The following is a 20,169-nucleotide window of genomic DNA, read 5'->3' on the forward strand; positions in this document are numbered from 1 at the left end:
AGTTGGGCCTCTTTAGCTTCCTCCTGACTGGAGAAAGCAGGTGTTCTAAAGGCTAGAGTAGGGACAGAGGAGGAGAAAGGAAAACTAACATATATCGAGTACTTGTATGAGGCAGTTTATGTATGAGGTAAAATTAATATTACTGTTTTACTGATGAGGAAACTGTGGCTCAGTGACCTGCTTAGCAAATTTCTATAGCATCTATGGCAGTGACATGAATATGGCATGGATACATCATAGAAAAGTCATGATATTAAGGATAAAATTCTAAAATCTGAATATCCATCCAACTCTAAATCTTTTCTTTGTGCATGTAATGACCATTTTCTGGGACTAGCCAGTTTGGGTTGGATTCTCTTCGTATTACTGTCAAAGATAAAAGCAGCTGGACATCAGTTAAAGTGCTGAGAATAGATTTTAATTGGTAATAACTATTGCAACAGGGAAAAGAGTCTAGCTTGAACCAAACTTATTTTCCATTTGTGCAGAGGTGACTGGGCATTTTATTTTTTATTTTTATTTTTTATTTTTTTGAGATGGAGTTTCACTCTGTTGCCCAGGCTGGAGTGCAGTGGCACCATCTTGGCTCACCACAACCTCTGCCTCCTGGGTTCAAGTGATTCTCCTGCCTCACCCTCCCAAGTAGCTGGGATTGCAGGTGCCCACCACCATGCCTGGCTAATTTTTGTATTTTTAGTAGAGACAAGGTTTTACCATGTTGGTCAGGCTGGTCTCGATCTCCTGACCTCAGGTGATCCACCCACCTCAGTCTCCCAAAGTGTTGGGATTACAGACATGAACTGCCACACCCAGCCTGTGACTGGGCATTTTAAAGAGTGAATGAGCTCAAGGGAGTTGGGGAAGTGAAAAATTACAAAAAGTGGGAAGGAGGGGTTGGTCCATGTGAAATCCATCTGGGTTTGCAAACTGGCATTTATCAAAGTTAGGCTCCTACCCTCCTACTGAGGCTGGAAGGCAGAGACCCTATCTTCAGGCGCTGATTGAAACAAACATTGAATTCTTCAGGCAGCCTTGCGTTTTCGCAGGCAGGCACTTTAAGAGAGGCTGGTGTTGTAGTGATGTGGCCTCGAGCCATTAGAAGCTATATTAGTGTTGTTCAAGTTGTTACAGGCTGAGGTTGAAAGGCCTGCTCAAGAAGCAGGCTCCGAGCCTGGCTAGAATTTGGTCAAAGGGAGAATCCATGTCACTATTCTCTAAATTTAGGAAATGAACAGATTATGACAACAACGTTTAAAAAAAAAAAAAAAAAGCTGGCACCCAAATTCACGCGGGAAAAATGAAGGTTAAAGGTCATAGGGAAGGGGCAGTGTTGGGGAATTCAGCTGGAACCAGCACTGACAATATTTGAAGGTATGGTTAGGTTTTGCTGTGGTTTAATATTTTACAAATGTTATTCCCTGTCACATAGCTGAACTAAATACCACACATGTTTGCAATAAAGCATTGTGAGCTGTAGAACATATGTGCTAATAATATGGTTCATGCAGCCTGTGGGCACTTCCCCCATGACCTAAGATGAAGGCGAGGCTTTTAAATTTTCCTCAAGGTATTGTGTTTTCTGATGGTTCCTTTTTGTTCCAAACTTTTGCTTTCCCCTTTAGAAGGAAATGGATTTTATTTTTATTTATTTATTTATTTTTGAGACGCAGTCTCACCCTGTCACCCAGACTGGAGTGCAATGGTGTGATCTCGGCTCACTGCAACCTCCGCCTCCCGAGTTCAAGCGATTCTCCTGCCTCAGCCTCCTGAGTAGCTGGAATTATAGGTGCCCTTCAATGTGCCTGGCTAATGTTTGTATTTTTAGTAGAGATGGGGTTTCTCCTTGTTGGCCAGGCTGGTTTCGAACTCCTGACCTCAGGTGATCTGCCCGCCTGGGCCTCCCAAAGTGCTGAGATTACAGGCGTGAGCCACTGTACCTGGTCAGGAATGATATTTTAAATACTGTCATAGCAAGCCCTTAAGAAAATGCTTCACAGCTGCATGTTTACACACTGGCTTGTCCCTGACTGGCTTTGTCTCCAGGATGTACAGTTGTTTCTGGAATGCACAGTAGCTGGATTGCAGCCCTCCAATCATGCAAAAACAGACTGAGGGTTTGGAAATGCTGCTCCAGTCTGGTTACAATGTTGCTCTTGAGGAGTCTGGCGCTATAGGGAGTCTGAGAATTCCTTATTTGAGAAACAGCCAATGGAACCACACAGACACACTGACATTAAGACATTCTTTCTCTAGATTATGCAGCATTATTACAGAGCAAAGAGAAGCCACAGTCATGAAGTACTCAATTCAGCCCTCTGCTGAAGGACAGGGTGTTCCTGAGGCTTAAGTAGGAACTGGCCCAACAGGGACAGTTTGGTTGGGCTGATACCCGGAGGCTACTGAGAGGTGTTGATGCCTTCCTGAGCTCTGCTGAATACCTCCCCAGCATCAGTCCTCCCCCGACATCTGGCAGAAACAGCGGAGCCAGACAGTAGGGACCACACTGGAGGGTGCTTTTCCCCACAGATGCATACTGAAGTGGAGACAAAGTCTTCAGCTGCAAATGACCTGGATTGCTGTTTCACCTATCACATGTATCTAATCTGACTTCAACAATCTACAGGAGAAGGCAGAACTTCATATTTACATTTTATTTGAGTGGTTTATGAAGAAGAGTAGAGGAAAACTGCAAAGAATGGCAGAAGTAGACCCTTGAGGATGGAGGAGAGTAGGGGATGATGGTGTGGGAGGGATGGACTTTGCAGGGAGTTACACAAAGTTTGGAAAATTACACAGAATACCAGAATCGCCACTAAAAGAGAGGCGGGGCACCTAAATATATTTATTAGACAACAATTCTGAGAAATTGGTCATCACTAAGGGTAGGACAGCCAATTGATGCAGTCAAGAAGGGGCAGGAAATAGGGCGAGCTGAGTTATGAAAGCCATTCTCAGAAATGACCCAAATTTATACTGAGCTGTTGTTCTTGAGCAACCTTGGGGAAAATTATCACAGAGTCTGCTTTTCCCACAGCCTGATGTCCAAGGGGCAGATACGTGTGGTGGGCTTGCTGGAGAAATAGGCTCTTCTCAGGTGAGAACAGCATCCTTCCAATCTAGAGCTCCTGGCTCCAGGAAGTGGTGGTGGCTCTGCCCTGGTGCTGTTTCATTAGTAAAGGGTGGGGTGGTGGAAAGTGCAGAAAAGCCAGGACCCCTGACACCAGCAAGGCATTGGATCTCTCTGGATCTCCAGGGTGATGGACTTTGGGATTGGGCAGACCTGGTCACAGTCTAGGTTCTACGTCTTACTGGTCGGGCAACTTTAGGCAAGTAACTTAACTTCTTTGAACTTATTTTCCTCTTCTACAAAATAATGATAATATTGCTTCATGAGATTGTGAGTATTAAATGAGATCATGCATATATAGCCTACAGCCCTGAGCACACCATGAACACATAGTTATTTGATAAATGTTTGTTAGTGTGGTTAATTGAACAGAATGCCGTCAATGTCTTCCTAACCCTAAAATCCAGTGATTCTTTGAACTGGGGAGAGCAGTAGAGAGATTTAATTTGTGGAAAAACGAAAAAACCATTTAAAATTATTCAATCAGAAATGTATTAAGCTTTGTGTATTTGTGTCAGGCATTTGTAGACAGTGTGGAAAATGTCTTATCCAGTGATTCTTTGAACTGGGGAGGGAAGTAGACAGATTTAATTTGTGGGAAAGTGCAAACAACATTTAAAATTATTCAATCAGAAATGTATTAAGCTTTTTGTATTTGTGTCAGACATTTGTAGACAGTGCGGAAAATGTCTTAATAAATGAGACATGCTCTTTCCTTGAAAAAGCTTCAGTCTGATTCTCAAAGAATATATTAATTTTTTCCTATGATAGCTTGAAAGATTTTATCTTTAAATTCCTTTTTGTGAGATTGTTTTTCCATACCAGTGCTTCTTATTTGTAGGGCTTGTTGCAAGTAATTTGCAATATTATTACAGGTTGAGTACAAATGCTTAGACCAGAAGTGTTTTAAATTTTTTTGGATTTTGGAATATTTGCATCCCCAAATCTAAAATGCTGCAGTCAGCTTTTCCTTTGAGTGTCATGTTGGCATTCAAAACATTTTGAATTTTGGAGCATTTCAGATTTTGGGTTTTTGAATTAGGGATAATCAATTTGTAATAATATTTAAGGTATTGCTGTTTGTGAAAGATGTGTTTTTAAACGATTTAGAGTCAATTCATGATAATCTCCATAATACTCTTACAAGAATTCCAGGCTGGGCATGGTGGCTCATGCCTGTAATCCCAGCACTTTGGGAGGCAGAGGCAGGCAGATCACTTGAGGTCAGGAGTTTGAGGCCAGCCTGGCCAACATGGCTAAACCCCGTCTCTACTAAAAATACAAAAATTAGCAGGGCGTGGTGGTGTGCATCTGTAATCTCAGCTACTTGGGAGGCTGAGGCAGGAGAATCACTTGAACCCGGGAGGTAGAAGTTGCAGTGAACTGAGATTGCACCACGGCACTCCAGCCTGGGTGACAGAGTGAGGCTCAGTCTCAAATTAAAAAAAATAATAATAATAATTCCAATATGATTTCTTAAGTGGGAGAAAGGGGTGGAGTGTACGAACTATATGCGAATGCAGCCTTTGTTCATGCTTCGTGTGAACCCTCCTATCACCACTTAAAATGGTAGGGACAATGAATTAGTTCAGGGCTTCCCTAAATATGGGGAATGCTAAATTCCAGGTACATCCAAGAGCATGTGCTAGGCTTTTGAATGACATTTGTCTCACATGTTGAGGTCTAAGGTTGCAAACCATTGTTTCCTAGATCCTTGGTATTCCTGGTGTGAATAGGCATGTGTGTCTTCTTTTAATTTCTTCTTGAGTTCAGTACTTTGAAAACAGGCAGCTGAAGAAAATGTCTAATAGTCTAAAGAGGAAGCAAACACTTCCCTAGAAACCTTTGAACCTCCAAAATGGTTTTCTAGAAATTCTCGCCATAATACATTCTCCTTTTCTTTCTTGGCTTCATTCAGAGTCTTGATGTCTTGGGCTGTCTCTAAGTTTTTTTTTTTTTCCTTTACCCAGACAGAGTATTGCTCTGTCCCCTAGGCTGGAGTGCAGTGGAGTGATCTTGGCTCACAGCAACCTCCACCTCATGGGCTTGAGCGATTCTCCTGCCTCAGCCTCCTGAGTAGCTGCGAGGAGCAACACCACACCCAGCTCATTTTTGTATTTTTGGTAGAGACAGGGTTTTGCCATGTTGGCCAGGCTGGTCTTGAACTCCTGGCCTCAAGTGATCTGCCTGCCTCGGCCTTCCAAAGTGCTGGGATTACAGGCATGAGCCACCGTGACTGGCCTTGTCTCTGAATTTTGTGTGCAATTGTCCTCTAGGAATTTGCAGGGTATTCCAGATTGAAAACAGACCTTTGAAAAGTATGGGGCATGCAGGCTGGGATGGAGTCCACAGCTGAGGGAAAAGCCAGGGACTCAGAAGAGAGGAATCTTTGCTTCAGAGGAAGGCAGCTGGGGACTTGGTGCCAGGAGTCCTTGGTTCCCAGCTCTGCACTAACTGGATTTGAGACTTTGGGGAAAGTGCCCAGATGCTGTGGTCTGCTCTGGATTGTCATGCAGTTTAAATGAGATGTTGCCTGTGAAGGGCTTTCTGGGAGGAACAGTTACATATCTAGACCAACCCTACTTGTAATGCAGGAACAGAACAAAACAAAACTGAAGTTACATAGATGCTGCCACTTGAATACTCTTGGATTACAATGTCTCAAAGTGCATAGGGTAAAGTAGCAGATGACTGAGGAAAATGCATCTAAACTTCTCTGAGCCTTCTTATCTCTCAGAGACCCAATAGGCTTCTAACAGACCAAGGCCCTGGACAGGGTGTGGCCCCCTTTCCTACGAGAGGATTAGGAGGGAAGGAAAGGGAAGGAAGGTGATGCATGGAATTGATCTTAGTTGTTGACTTTGTGCCAACTGGCTGGTGGGTTTTGAGACCAGAAGAGAAAGATGAAGTCATAGAGAAGGAGGAGGTGAAAGAGGTGAGAGAAATGGAAGCAAGTGTAAAAAGGATTGATAGGCTGGGCGCAATGGCTCATGCCTGTAATCCCAGTACTTGGGAGACTGAGGTGGGTGGATCACTTGAGGTCAGGAGTTTGAGACCAGCCTGGCCAACATGGCGAAACCCTGTCTCTACTAAAAGTACAAAAATTAGCCTGGCACGGTGGCAGGTACCTGTAATCCCAGCTACTTAGGGGGCTGAGACAGGAGAATCACTTGAACCCGGGAGGTGGATGTTGCGGTGAGCCAAGATCGTGCTACTACACTCTAGCCTGGGTGACAGAGGAAGATTCTGTCTTGGGGAAAAACAAAAAGGATTGATAAAGGAAGATAGCAAGAGATTGAAGAGGGGAGGAAGAGGAGCACAGTGGGAAACAGGCCTCCCCTCCACAATGGTGAATCAGAGCTGCTGACTCCAGAATAGTATCGAACTTCTAGGATAAAGGTTTGGGTTCCTATTGGGCGTCATATGAAGTTCCATTTGGTTCAATAAAACTCACATCACATTTGCTGACTGCTTCCTTTGGAAGAATCCTGGACAGGGGTGAAATGTGGACAGTGAGGGGGTAGGAGTGCACTTTGCATAGATCTGGGGTTCAAGTTAGGAGATTTTTGTGTAAGGTTTGCTTTAAAAAAATTCAGGGCTGCTTACAAAGTAATGGGCTTGATTTCTTTTGTCTTGCTTATGGAAATCAGTTTATTTGTCTCATAATAAGCAAAAACTGAAGAAACCAACACCACTGTTGCTAATTTTGAAACTACAAGGAAAACTGATGAGGTGAAATTTTTGGCATACATCAGAATCTTATTTGGTCTGAAATGGAATTATTTCCTCTTTTTCTTTTCTTTTTAATAAACCCACCTAAAGTAAATATTTTCCTGAGCTGTCATCCCATAGGAGGAGTTATTTTGGCTGGATGCCTTCTGAAGAGGGTGAGAAATAGTGCTGCTGATTTCCCACCTCTGAGCCTCCTGGTGCGTCCCAACGAACCCTGCTCTCCCTGCTCTGAGGGAAGGTGCTTCACAGCAACTTCAGCCTGAGGGCAGTGACAGTGAAATGGCCTCCAGAGAGCCAGCAGCCTGGGCTGCCCTCCGCTGTGTGTTTTTGTGCCCTCAGGAATGTGTGGATTTAGCAAATGACAACAGTGAGTGCTCTGTCCCTAGCAGAGCCCCAGGCCCTCTCACTCTTTATGTTGGCTGTTTTCCAAGGTTGAATGATTGCATTGGTGGAAGCTTCATTATCCACAAGGGGAGGCAAGACAGTGGGCTGGAGAGAGAAAAATAGGCCTTTCCCAAGGGCATGATTCCAGCAGGGTTTGCATTTTTACATCAGTAGATCTCAGGGAGTTTCATTTTCTGTCAGTTTGGACGTTAGCGCTATCCTAGCCACTTGGGAGGCTGAGGCAGGAGGATCACTTGAGCCCAGGTATTTGAGACCAGCCTGGGAAACATAGCAAGGTCCCACCTCTGAAAAATAAATAAATAAATATCCCAGCACTAAAGCCCATGTATTTAGTGGTAATACAATTTCTGCTTTTGACAAAATTTTCCACTGGATGTCAACTACCATAGCATCACTTTGCAGTTGGAAAGGACCACAGAGCTCATTCTAGTGTAATCACTGAATGTCTGGAGAGGCTGTGCACACAGCTAGTGAGTGACAGAGCAATGCCTAGAATTTGGGTTATCCGAGCCCCACATCAGTGTTGTGGTCCTTACACTTCATTACCTCTGGTGTCATTAGATTAATTTCAGTAATTTGTTGTATCAGGTTGAGCTGAAGTGACCTGTATTCAAATCCTGTTTTTTCTCACACCTAGGTGTATACTCAAGAGAAATGATCACACGAAACTTATACACAAATATTCAGAGCAGCATTATTCAAAATAGCTAAAAAGTGGAAACAAACCAAATGTCTATCAACTGATAAATGGATAAACAAAGTGTGATATTTCCATGCAATGAACTACTATTCAGCCTTAAAAAGGAAGGAAGCAGTGACATATGCTACAACATGGATGACCTTGGAAACATGCTAGGTGAAAGAAGCCAGACACAAAAGCCATGTGCTGTATGATTCAATTTATATGAAATGTCTTGAATAGGCAAATTCACAGAGACAGAAAGTAGTTTAGTGGTTTCCAGGGCCTGTGGGAAGGGGAGTATGTGGAGTGACTACTAATAAGTATACAAGGTTTATTACTGGGATGAAAAGAATGTTGTGGAATTTGGCCAGGCACAGTGGCGCACGCCTGTAATCCCAGCACTTTGGGAGGCTGAGGCAGGTGGATCAATTGAGGTCAGGAGTTCAAGATCAGCCTGGCAAACATGGCGAAACCCCATTTCTACTAAAAATACAAAAATTAGCCAGGTGTGTTGCTGTGTGCCTGTAATCCCAGCTACTTGGGAGACTGAGGCAGGAGAATCAATTGAACTCGGGAGGCAGAGGTTGCAGTGAGTCGAGATCGTGCCACTGCACTCCAGCCTGAGCGACAGAGCGAGACTCCATCTCAAAAAAAAAAAAAAAAGAATGTTGTGGAATTTGATAGTTTTGATGGTTGCACAATTCTGTTAACATACTAAAAGCCACTGAATTGACACTTTTTTTTAAAAGGGTGAATTCATGGTATAGGAATTATATCTCAATAAAACTGTTATTTAAAAAATTCTGGCTCTACCTCTTACTGGCTGGACGACTTTAGGCAATGAACCTGAAGCCAAGGCATCTCAGCTATGAAACAGGAATAATAATACACTTTACAGGGTGTTTTTGATAAATGAGATTGTGAATTTGAAAATGCTTCTAAACTGTAAACCTCACATATTTTTGGACTGTCAGTGGGTTATAAGTTCATTATAAATTGGATTTTTAATCTTCTCCTCCTGTGTTTTTCACAATACTAACAAGGTCTGGGTACATAGTGATCACTCAGATAAAGATTTATTGAGTTGATTCAAATGTATTCCAGTTTTATTCAATTGTGGCAAATGAAACTACGTAACAGGAGATCTACTCTCTTAAAAGTTTTTAAGTGTACAAAACAGTATTATGAACGATATGCACATTGTTGTACAGCAAATCTCTAGAACTTTTTCATCTTACATAACTGAAACTATATCCACTGAACAACAACTTCCTATTTTTACTTTCTCCCAGTTCCTGGCAACTACCGTTTTACTTTCTGCTGTATGAGTTTGACTACTTTACATACTTTGTATAAGAGGAGTCATGTAGGATTTGTCCTTCTGTGATGGGCTTACTGCACTTAGCATAATGTGCTGAAGGTTCATGTATGTTGCAGCCTGCGTCAGACTTTTCTTCCTTTTAATACTGAATCATATTCTCTTGTATGAATATACTGCATTTTCTTTATGCATCCTTCCATCGATGAACATTTAGGTGGTTTCTATCTGTTGACTATTGTAAATAATGATGCAGTGAATATGAGAGTGCAAATATTTTTTCAAGACCTTGTTTTCAATTTTTTGAATAAATACCCAGAAGTGGGATTGCTGGATCATACGGTAGTTCTATTTTTAATTTTTTTTTTTTTTTTCCCGAGATGGAGTTTTGCTCTTGTTGCCCAGGCTGGAGTACAATGGCATGATATTCCATTCACTGCAACCTCCGCCTCCTAGGTTCAAGTGATTCTCATGCCTCAGCCTCCCAAGTAGCTGAGATTACAGGTGCCTGCCACCATGCCCTGCTAATTTTGTATTTTTAGTAGAGACAGGATTTCACCATGTTGGCCAGGCTGGTCTCGAACTCCTAGTCTTAGGTGATCAACCTGTCTCAGCCTGCCAAAGTGCTGGGATTAGAGGTGTGAGCCTCCAAAGCTGGCTCTATTTTTAATTTTTTGAGGGCCTTCCATATTATTCCTCATAGTGGCTGCACCGCTTTACGTTCACAGCAACAATGCACAAGGGTTCCGATTTCTTACATCCTTGCCAAGATTCGTTGTTTTCCTTTTTTTTTTTTTTTTTTTTTGAGACAGAGTCACACTGTGTCTCCTAGGCTGGAGTGCAGTGGGATCTTGGCTCACTGCAACCTCTGCCTCCTGGGTTCAAGTGATTCTAATGCCTCAGCCTCCTGAGTAGCTGGGATTTCGGGCACCCGCCACCACACCCAGCTAATTTTTGTATTTTTAGTGGAGATGAGTTTTCACCATGTTGACCAACTGGTCTTGAACTCCTGACCTCAAGTGATCCTCCTGCCTCAGCTTCCCAAAGTGCTGGGATTACAGGCGTGAGCCACTGTGGTTGGCCATGTTATCATTTAAAAAAAAAAAAAAAAGAAAAAAGAAAATAATGGCATTCTAGAAGGTATGAGGTGATACCTCGTTGTAGTTTTGATCTGCATTTTCCTGATGATTAGTAATGTTGAGCATCTTTTCATATACTTTCTGGCCATTTGTATGTCTTTTTTGGGGACATGTCTATTCAACTACTTTTGCCAATTACTAAATTGCATTATTTATTTTCTTGCTGTTGAGTTTATTGAGTTCCTTATATGTTTTGGATATTAATTCCTTATAAGAAATGCCGTTTGCAAATATTTTCTCCATTCTTTATGTTACCTTTTTTACTCTGTTGATTGTTTCCTTTGCTGTGCAGAAAGTTTTAAGTTTAATGGTGTCTCACTTCTCTGTTTTTGCTTTTGTTGCCTGTGCTTTGCTGTCATATCCAAGGAATCATTGCCAAGACCAATGTTATGAAGATTTTCCTCTGCGTTTTGTTCTAAGAGTTTTATAGTTTTCACTGGACGCGGTGGCTCATCCCTGTAATCCCAGCACTTTGGGAGGCCAAGGCGGGCAGATCATGAGGTCAGGAGTTTGAGACCAGCCTGACCAACATGAGGAAACCCCGTCTCTACTAAAAATACAAAAATTAGCTGGGCGTGGTGGTGCATGCCTGTAATCCCAGCTACTCAGGAGGCTGAGGCAGGAGAATCGATTGAACCAGGGAAGCGGAGGTTGCAGTGAGTTGAGATCCAACCACTGCATTCCAGCCTGAGTGACAGAGCAAGACTCCCATTTCAAAACAAAAACAACAACAACAACAACAAACAAGAAACAAACAAAAAAACCCCAGAGTTTTATAGTTTCAAGTCTTATGTTTAAATCTTTTATCTTTTTTTTTGAAACAGAGTTTCACTGTGTTGCCCAGGCTGAAGTGCAGTGACACAATCTTGGCTCACTGCAACCTCTGCCTCCCAGGTTCAAGCAATTCCCCTGCCTTAGCCTCCTGAGTAGCTGGGATTACAGTTGCATGCCACCAGGCCTGGCTAATTTTTTTGTATTTTTAGTAGAGAGGGGGTTTCACCATGTTGGCCAGGCTGGTCTTGGACTCCTGACCTCAGGTGATCCACCCACCGTGGTCTCCCAAAGTGCTGGGATTATAGTCGTGAACCACTGTGCCTGGCCTTAATTCTTCTTCTTCCAATGTGGCTGAGGGAAGCCAAAAGATTGGACATCTCTGGTGTAAGATTACAGTTTAGTTTCACTCTTTTGCATGTGGATATCAAGTTTTTCCAACACCACTTTTTTTTTGTTTTGAGAGAAAGTTTCTCTCTTGTTGCCCAGATTGGAGAGGAATGATGCAGTCTCTGTTCACGGAAATCTCTGCCTCCCAGGCTCAAGCAATTCTCCTGCCTCAGCCTCCTGAGTAGCTGGGATTACAAGCATGTGCCACCATGCCCAGCTAATTTTTTGTATTTTCGGTAGAGACAGGGTTTCTCCATGTTGGCCAGGCTGGTCTCGATCTCCTGACCTCAGGTGATCTGCTCTCTTCAGCCTCTCAAAGTGCTGGGATTATAGATGTGAGCCACTGTACCCAGTCCTCTTTCTTCTTCTTCTTTTTTTTTTTCTCTGAGATGGAGTCTCGCTCTGTTGCCCAGGCTGGAGTGCAGTGGCACATTTTGGCTATAAAATTCCCTCTGAGTACTGCTTTTGCTGCATCCCATAAATTTTGGTGTGCCATGTTTTCATTTTAATTTGTCTCAAGATATTTTCTAATTTCCTTTTTTATTTCTTCTTTGATCCATTGGTTGTTCAAGAGTATGTTAATTTTCAAATATTTGTGAATTTTTTAGTTTTCCTTCTATTATTAATTTCTGGTTTTATTCCATTGTGGTTAGAAAAAATGTTTGTGTGATTTCAGTCTTCTCACATTTGTTAAGATTTGTTTTGTAACCAAACATGTGATCTGCTTTGGAGAATATTCTGTGTGTGCTTGAGAAGAATATGTGTTCTGCTGCTGTTAGGTGGAATGTTCTGTATTGGTCTGGCAGTTTAGTTTAGTTTATAGTGTTCAAGTCTATTGTTTCTTTAGTGGTCTTCTGTCTGGATGTTCTGTGTATTGTTTAAAGTATGATGTTGAAGTCTCCAATTATTAATGAGTGGCTATCTGTTTCTCCCTTCAATTCTATTAATGCTTGCTTCATATATTTGGATGCTCTGATGTTGGATATATAAATATACATATATTTTGAGATGGAGTTTCACTCCGTCACCCAGGCTGGAGTGCAGTGGCACTTTCTCAGCTCACTGCGACATCTGCCTCCCAGGTTCAAGTGATTCTCCTGCCTCAGCCTCCCGAGTAGCTGGGAATACAGGTGACCACCACCATGCTTGGCTAATTTTTGTATTTTTTTATAGAGACAGGGTTTTGCTATATTGGCCAGACTCGTCTCGAACTGCTGACCTCAGGTGACCCGCTTGCTTCGGCCTCCTGAAGTGCTGGAATTACAGTTATGAGCCACTATTCCCAGCTGGGTTAATATATATTTATAATTGTTATGTCTTCCTAGTGAATTGACTCTTTTATCATTATATAATGTCCTTCTTTGTCTCCTATGATAGTTTTTGACTTAAAGTTTATTTTGCTTAAGTATGGCTACTCCTGCTCTCTCTTAGATAACATTTGCGTGGAATATCTTTTTTTATCCTTTCGCTTTCAGCATATGTGTGTCCTTAAATCTAAAGTGAGTCCCTTATAGACAGCATATAGTTGGATCATGGTTTTTTTTTTTTTTTTTTAAATCCACTTAGCCACCAACAGAATTATAATTTTTAAGCATTTCTTTGAACTTGGTTAATCTGTAAATCTGGATGCTTTTACATCCAAATATTTATCAGAACTAAAGACCTTTAGTAATGATTCCCCCCTTCATTTTGTATGCCTATTTTCTCTTTATTTTATTTTTTTAACAGAGACAACCTATTTGATTTCTTGACAAGACCACAATCTGATCCCAAAGATGTGCTCCACAAACCCAGGCAACTGGGTCACCTTTGATGATGATCCTGCTTTCCAATCTTCTCAAAAGTCAAAGAATTTTCCTCTGGAGAATCAAGGTGTCTGTAGACCAAATGGACTGAAGCTGAACCTTCCTGGCCTCAAGGAATTTCCCAGTGGATCTTCCTCCACCAGCAGCACCCCTCTCTCCTCCCCCATTGTAGACTTTTATTTCAGTCCAGGACCTCCAAGTAACTCTCCTCTTTCTACACCTACCAAAGACTTCCCAGGTTTTCCTGGCATCCCCAAAGCAGGGACTCATGTGCTTTATCCTATTCCAGAATCATCTTCAGACAGCCCACTCACAATATCAGGAGGAGAATCTTCCTTACTGACTACCGGACCAACATGTTCATCCCATGGCTTGTTGCCCAGTGACCACTCATGTACACATCCAGCTCCCAAAGTAGGTCTTCCAGATGAAGTTAACCCTCACCAGGCTGAAAGCCTAGGATTCCAAAGTGATGATCTCCCCCAGTTTCAGTATTTTCGAGAGGACTGTGCTTTTTCAAGTCCATTTTGGAAAGATGAAGGCAGTGATTCCCAGTTTACCCTTGACCCACCAGGAAGCAAAAAGATGTTCTCATCAAGAGACAAGGAGATGCCTAATGATCAAAAAAGCCTAAATAAGTGTTCACTCAACTATATCTGTGAGAAGCTTGAGCATCTCCAGTCAGCTGAGAACCAAGACTCACTTAGAAGTTTGTCTATGCACTGTCTATGTGCTGAAGAAAATGCCTCTTCCTTTGTCCCTCATGCACTCTTCAGGAGTCAGCCAAAAGCTGGATGGTCTTTCATGCTGAGAATTCCTGAGAAGAAGAATATGATGTCTTCCCGGCAATGGGGACCAATTTTTCTGAACGTTTTGCCTGGAGGAATTTTGCAGATGTATTATGAGCAGGGATTAGAAAAACCTTTTAAAGAGATACAGCTTGATCCATATTGTAGGCTTTCTGAACCCAAGGTTGAGAACTTCAGTGTAGCAGGAAAAATCCATACTGTGAAGATTGAACATGTGTCTTACACAGAAAAAAGGAAATACCATTCTAAGACAGAAGTAGTTCATGAACCAGACATAGAGCAGATGCTGAAGTTGGGGTCCACATCGTACCATGACTTCCTTGACTTTCTGACTACTGTGGAGGAGGAGCTGATGAAGTTGCCAGCTATTTCAAAACCAAAAAAGAACTATGAGGAGCAAGAAATTTCCTTAGAAATTGTGGACAACTTTTGGGGTAAAGTCACAAAAGAAGGGAAATTAGTTGAAAGTGCTGTGATAACTCAAATTTATTGCCTCTGCTTTGTGAATGGGAACCTGGAATGCTTTTTAACCTTGAATGACCTTGAGCTGCCGAAGCGAGATGAATCCTATTTTGAGAAGGACTCAGGAAAAAAAGGGATTAATATTCTTGACTACCATTTTCATAAGTGTGTGAAAGTACAAGAATTTGAGCAATCAAGAATCATTAAGTTTGTGCCTCTGGATGCCTGCCGGTGTGAGCTGATGCGTTTCAAGACTTTGTATAATGGGGATGATCTTCCATTTTCCTTGAAGTCTGTAGTGGTTGTCCAGGGAGCATATGTGGAACTTCAGGCTTTTGTCAACATGGCCCCATTGGCGCAGAGGTCATCCCATGCTGGTTCCTTAAGGTCCTGTGACAATATAATGATACACTTTCCTGTCCCATCGCAGTGGATCAAGGCCCTTTGGACCATGAATCTCCAGAGGCAGAAGTCTCTGAAAGCCAAAATGAACCGCCGGGCCTGTCTGGGGAGTTTACATGAACTTGAATCTGAACCTGTCATTCAAGTCACTGTGGGGTCAGCAAAATATGAGAGTGCCTACCAGGCAGTGGTATGGAAGATAGATCGGCTTCCAGACAAAAATTCAAGTAAATATTCAATACCCCAAGTTTATTTTCATGGGAAATAGCTTAAATATTCTCACCTTCCTCTTTGGGTTGAAACCAGATAGAGACAGATGGCAATTTGTCAGCTGAGGCCACGCTTTGGGGTGGGAGATGGAACATTTAGCTCAAGAGCTGGTTTATTTGTTTCCTTTTGCACCTATTCCTACCAGATAAGTTTAACTGTTTAACATTTTTTTAATGTCATATGAAATACCATGCTAGGCTAGGAATTTGTTGTGGATGGTGGCACTAAGAGAAAATTCGTTGATATCCATGGTTGAGATTAACTCATCAACTTCAAATGTTAAAAATGTTTCTAATATAGCTGAGATTCCCTAATTAATCTTTAAAGATCTATCATCCATGAATATACCTGAACTTTTTTGCATTCTCAGCCAATACCACTTCTTCCTTAGGTTTGCTCCCTGCTCTTTGAAATAAGACTGCTTTCCTTTTTACCCAAATTGATTTTTGTTGACTGAATTCACCCATTTGGCCATCTCAACTGGTATGGTTTTTGTTTTTGACATGGGATCTCAGGCTGTTATCCTGGCTGGAGTGTAGTGGCATGATCATGGCTCACTGCAGCCTCCACTTCCCAGGCTCAAGTGCTCTTCCTGCCTCAGCCTCCTCAGTACCTGGGACTACAGATGCATACCGTCATGCCTGGCTAATATTTTGTTTTTTAGTAGAGGCAGGGTCTCCCAATGTTGCCCAGGCTGGTCTTGAATTCCTGGGCTCAGGGGATCCTCCCACGTTCGCCTCCCAAAATGCTAGGATTACAGGTGTGAGCCACCTCATCTGGCCTCAACTGGTTGTTTTAAAAGAATGAGGTGGACATATTTGAGTGTTAAAAATTCAGTTAATTTTTAAAATTTTGTAAAGAAAAAATTATCTAGAAGTCAGAACTTGAAAAGACAGTTATAGTACCACATTTATTTTGGAGTAGTAAGTTAGTAGTGGGCATAATATAATAAAGTCAAAAACCAAATTTTAAAACTAGAGCTCTTCCCTATTTAGTTGAGGTTTTTTTTTGTTTTGTTTTGTTTTTTCTTTTCCCCTAGCAGAGCACTGGTTACTGGTCTCTAGAGTTAAACTGGGGGCAGAGTTGGGGGACCTGAGTTGTTGCATTCATCCATCCATCCATTCATCCATCCATCCATCCATTGATCCAAATCATTTTTTCTTTTTCTTTTCTTTTCTTTTTTTCTTTTTTTTTTTTTTTGAGACGGAGTCTCACTTTCTCACCCAGGCAGAGTACAGTGTCACAATCTCGGCTCACTGCAACCTCCACCTCTTGGGTTCAAGCGATTCTCCTGCCTCAGCCTCTCGAGTAGCTGGGACTACAGGCAGCCACCACCATGCCTGGATAATTTTTGTATTTTAGTAGAGACAGGGTTTCACCATATTGGCCAGGGTCGTCTCAAACTGACCTTGTGTTCCTCCCGCCTTGACCTCCCAAAGTGCTGGGATTATAGGCGTGAGCCACTGCACCTGGCCCATCCATCCAAATCTTTACTGAGCACTTACTGTGTACCAAGTGCCACATCAAGTGCTGGGGGTAAAGATAAATAAAAATCTGATCCCTGTTTCCAGATGGCTCATAGCTGCTGTAGTCCTTCAGAGAAATTTAAGCTCATCTAGCTCATCTAGGACCCTCCAGGCTGTGGACTTCAGAGGAAGCATTTTTCTTTGGGGTGGCCTTATGGCAGTATTTCTCAAACCTGGCTATATTATTATTATTATTATTATTATTTTGAGATGGAGTCTTACTCTGTTGCCCAGGCTGGAGTGCAGTGTGATCTCAGCTCACTGCAACCTCCGCCTCCCAGGTTCAAGTGATTCTTTCGGCTTCAGCCTCCCGAGTAGCTGGGACGACAGGCATGAGCCACCATGCCTGGCTAATTTTTGTATTTTTAGTAGAGACATGGTTTTCCCATGTTGGCCAGACTGGTCTTGAACTCCTGACCTCAAGTGATCCACCCGCCTTGGCCTCCCAAAATGTTGAGATTACAGGTGTGAGCCACCATGCCTGGCCAAACCTGACTATATTAGAATAACTTGAAAGCTTTTAAATAATCTCAGTGTTCAGGCTTCACTGCATGCTAATTAAACCAGAATCTCTGGCAGGGGTTGGGGGAGGGAGCCAGGTATTTGTTTGAAGATCTCTCTAGATATAAGGTGTAGCCAGAGGGAAGAACACTGCTCTCCAGGTGTTGTAAAGTTGTAGAACCAGAAGAGCAAGCCCCAGACTACAATTGACTTGAGGGGCAGCACTGCCCGCACCCTGGAGGCCATGGGACCTTGTCCATGACTCTCTGTTTGTTGGTTTAACGTCTGTTGACTGATGAGAGCTTGAGCTATGGGCAGGATCCTTCAGGTGAGAGACACAGGCGTGGTGAGCTGAGGAGCTCCAGGACCCTGTGCGGAAGGGAAGTTCCTACATTGTCTTTCTTCCTGACACCCCACACCCTTCTTCATTAATGCCAAATTTCACCCCACAGCATTCTCAAGAATCACATTAATTATGTTCAGTTCCCCCAAACTAGCAAGGATAGCTCAGCCTTAGGGCAGAGTGAGGTGGTGATGGTGCAGCGTGGTCACAGTGAATGGCTTCAAACAGCACATTCTGATCAACTCTGCTGTGATGGGAGGGAAGGTCGGTATCTTCCATGATACCATGATATAATCCACTGAGATAATGTTTCCTGCTTTCTGTTTTTTTTTTTGAAATGGAGTGTTGCTCTGTTGCCCAGGCTGGAGTGCAGTGGTGCTCACTGCAACCGCTGCCTTCTGGGTTCAAGCAATTCTAGTGGTTCAGTCTCCCAAGTAGCTAGGATTACAGGCCCACACCACCACACCTGGCTAATTTCTTATATTTTTCATAGAGATGGGGTTTCACCATGTTGGCCAGGCTGGTCTCGAACTCCCGACCTCAGGTGATCCACCTGCCTCGGCCTCCCAGAATGCTGGGATTACGGGTGTGAGCCACCGTGCCTGGCCCCTGCTTTCTTTTATAACTTAGCTAGAGAGGCAAATTGAACCATTTGCATCTTCGTGCCAGAGAAACCAGTTTGGAGGTCTTCATACAAGGTTCCAAATGGTCTATTCTAAAAGTTATTTGTGCTAGTTTTAGGTTAGAGGGTTTAAACGAAATCAGAGTATTAGCTTTTGTTTTGCTAAACAAAAAGGGAAAGAGAGGCAGGCAGAAAGTCAGGCAGGCTGGAATGCCTGTTGGAACCTCCTGGATCTGCAGGTTTCCCCTGAAATCTGGGTGATAAACTAACTCCTGTTGTTTTCTGTTGATCCTAGAGATGGTCACAGGGACTGGAACAAAAGGTCCAAAGCAGTTTTTGCATAGACTTGAAGTGGTAATTATGCTTTTGAGAGAGAAGCACAATAGGCTCAGGCTGTGGGCTTGTGCACGTGGTGTCAGAGGGACAAGAGCACAGGCCCCCTTTGTAGTCCATTCCTATTGCTCTACTTAGAGCAGGTGCTCCGAGAGGCCCTGAAGGAACTAAGCACTTGGCTAAAGCCTGGCCAGGGTAACCACATTTAATTTTCAAACTGAGAAACCATACCAATCACCTTTTCTAACTTTGGGAGTGCAGACATGTATGAAGCTTTTTGTGAAAATGATCCTGTTTATAACACTGCATTTTTTTTCAGAGTTAATGGGGTAGTTAACTGATTCAATCAACAAGAATTTATTGAGAAGGAGGCTCACTCATTTACTCCACAAACATCTGCGAAATTTCTTCTAGGTATAGGCTCTGTGCTGAGTGTTTAGGAGATACAGACACAGACATGATTCCTACTCTATCAGAAGCTTAACAGTCTAGAAGGTGAGACAGACGCTGAAGCAGCCACCCAAATGCACTGTGGAAAAGTGCACAGCTCCAGGCTTAGACAAACAGACGCACTTAGGGATCCCAGAGGAAAGGGTGATAAACTGCCTGGGGACTAGGGAGGGCTTCGCTTAAGAGCTGATGGCTAGGAGAGTCAATAGAGTTTCCATCAAAGAAAGAAACAGCAGAACCACAGGTGTGTAGGTGGGGGCTCTTACCTAAGTTTTGGGGCTGAGGGAGTGGTGAGTGAGGAGACCAGTGTATGAAAACCTTGTGGGCCGTGCTGTGGGGTGTGAAGTTTATCTGTCAACAGGGCCTCAGGGTTGTTTTCAGGCGTGACTGCTACAGAATCATATCTTGTTTCAGAAATGCCGGCGTGCAGTGCAGAGGAAAGATTTAGGAGTAGATTATAGACACAGGGAAGTTGGGAGGAGGTGAGGGATGCTGAGCAAAGGCAGTGGCAGTGAGAGAGGCAAGAGATGGGTGAGCGAATTCAGAGGAGGTGCCCCTCAGTGATGATAGATTCTCTATGGGCATGAGGGAAAGCGAGGGGATGGGACAAGGTCAGGGGCTCTGGCTTTGGTGGATAGGTGGGCAATGGTGCCATTAGCTGAGATCACCTGGGATCTTCTCATCACCTATCCTTTTACAATCTGTTTCCCAGCCCTGGCCACATGATAGCATCATTAAAGCTTCAAACACATACCCATATTTGGGCCCCATCCCCTACTAATCAGGCTCTGTGAAGATGAGGCCCAGGTATTGATATTTCTAAAGGCTCATGCAGCCAGGGTTGAGAACTACTGACCTGATCCCCTCGGCAGGGATCATTCCTCCCTGCTCTGCATATACCTGTGTCTTCTAGAGCTCTATTATTGCTCTCCTATGAGCATTTATTTATTTATTTATTTGTTTGTTTATTTATTTATAAGACAGAGTCTCGCTCTGCCACCCAGCCTGGAGTACAGTGGCATGATCTTGGCTCACTGCAACCTCCATCTCCTGGGTTCAAGAGATTCTTCTGCCTCAGCCTC

General features: G+C 43.0%; 1 protein-coding gene across 1 annotated transcript in view; it reads left to right on the forward strand.

The window, feature by feature from the left end:
- STON1 (stonin 1) overlaps positions 1-20,169 on the forward strand; it is a 64,282-nt gene that overhangs the window by 32,966 nt on the left and 11,147 nt on the right. Inside the window, exon 3 of the mRNA XM_009184165.3 lies at positions 13,293-15,269. Within this exon, the coding sequence (XP_009182429.2) occupies positions 13,340-15,269 (1,930 nt within the window). The 5' untranslated portion in view covers positions 13,293-13,339. The remainder of the gene's footprint in view (positions 1-13,292; positions 15,270-20,169) is intronic.

The sequence above is a fragment of the Papio anubis genome, chromosome 14, assembly GCF_008728515.1.
Source record: "Papio anubis isolate 15944 chromosome 14, Panubis1.0, whole genome shotgun sequence".
Classification (NCBI taxonomy): domain Eukaryota; kingdom Metazoa; phylum Chordata; class Mammalia; order Primates; family Cercopithecidae; genus Papio; species Papio anubis.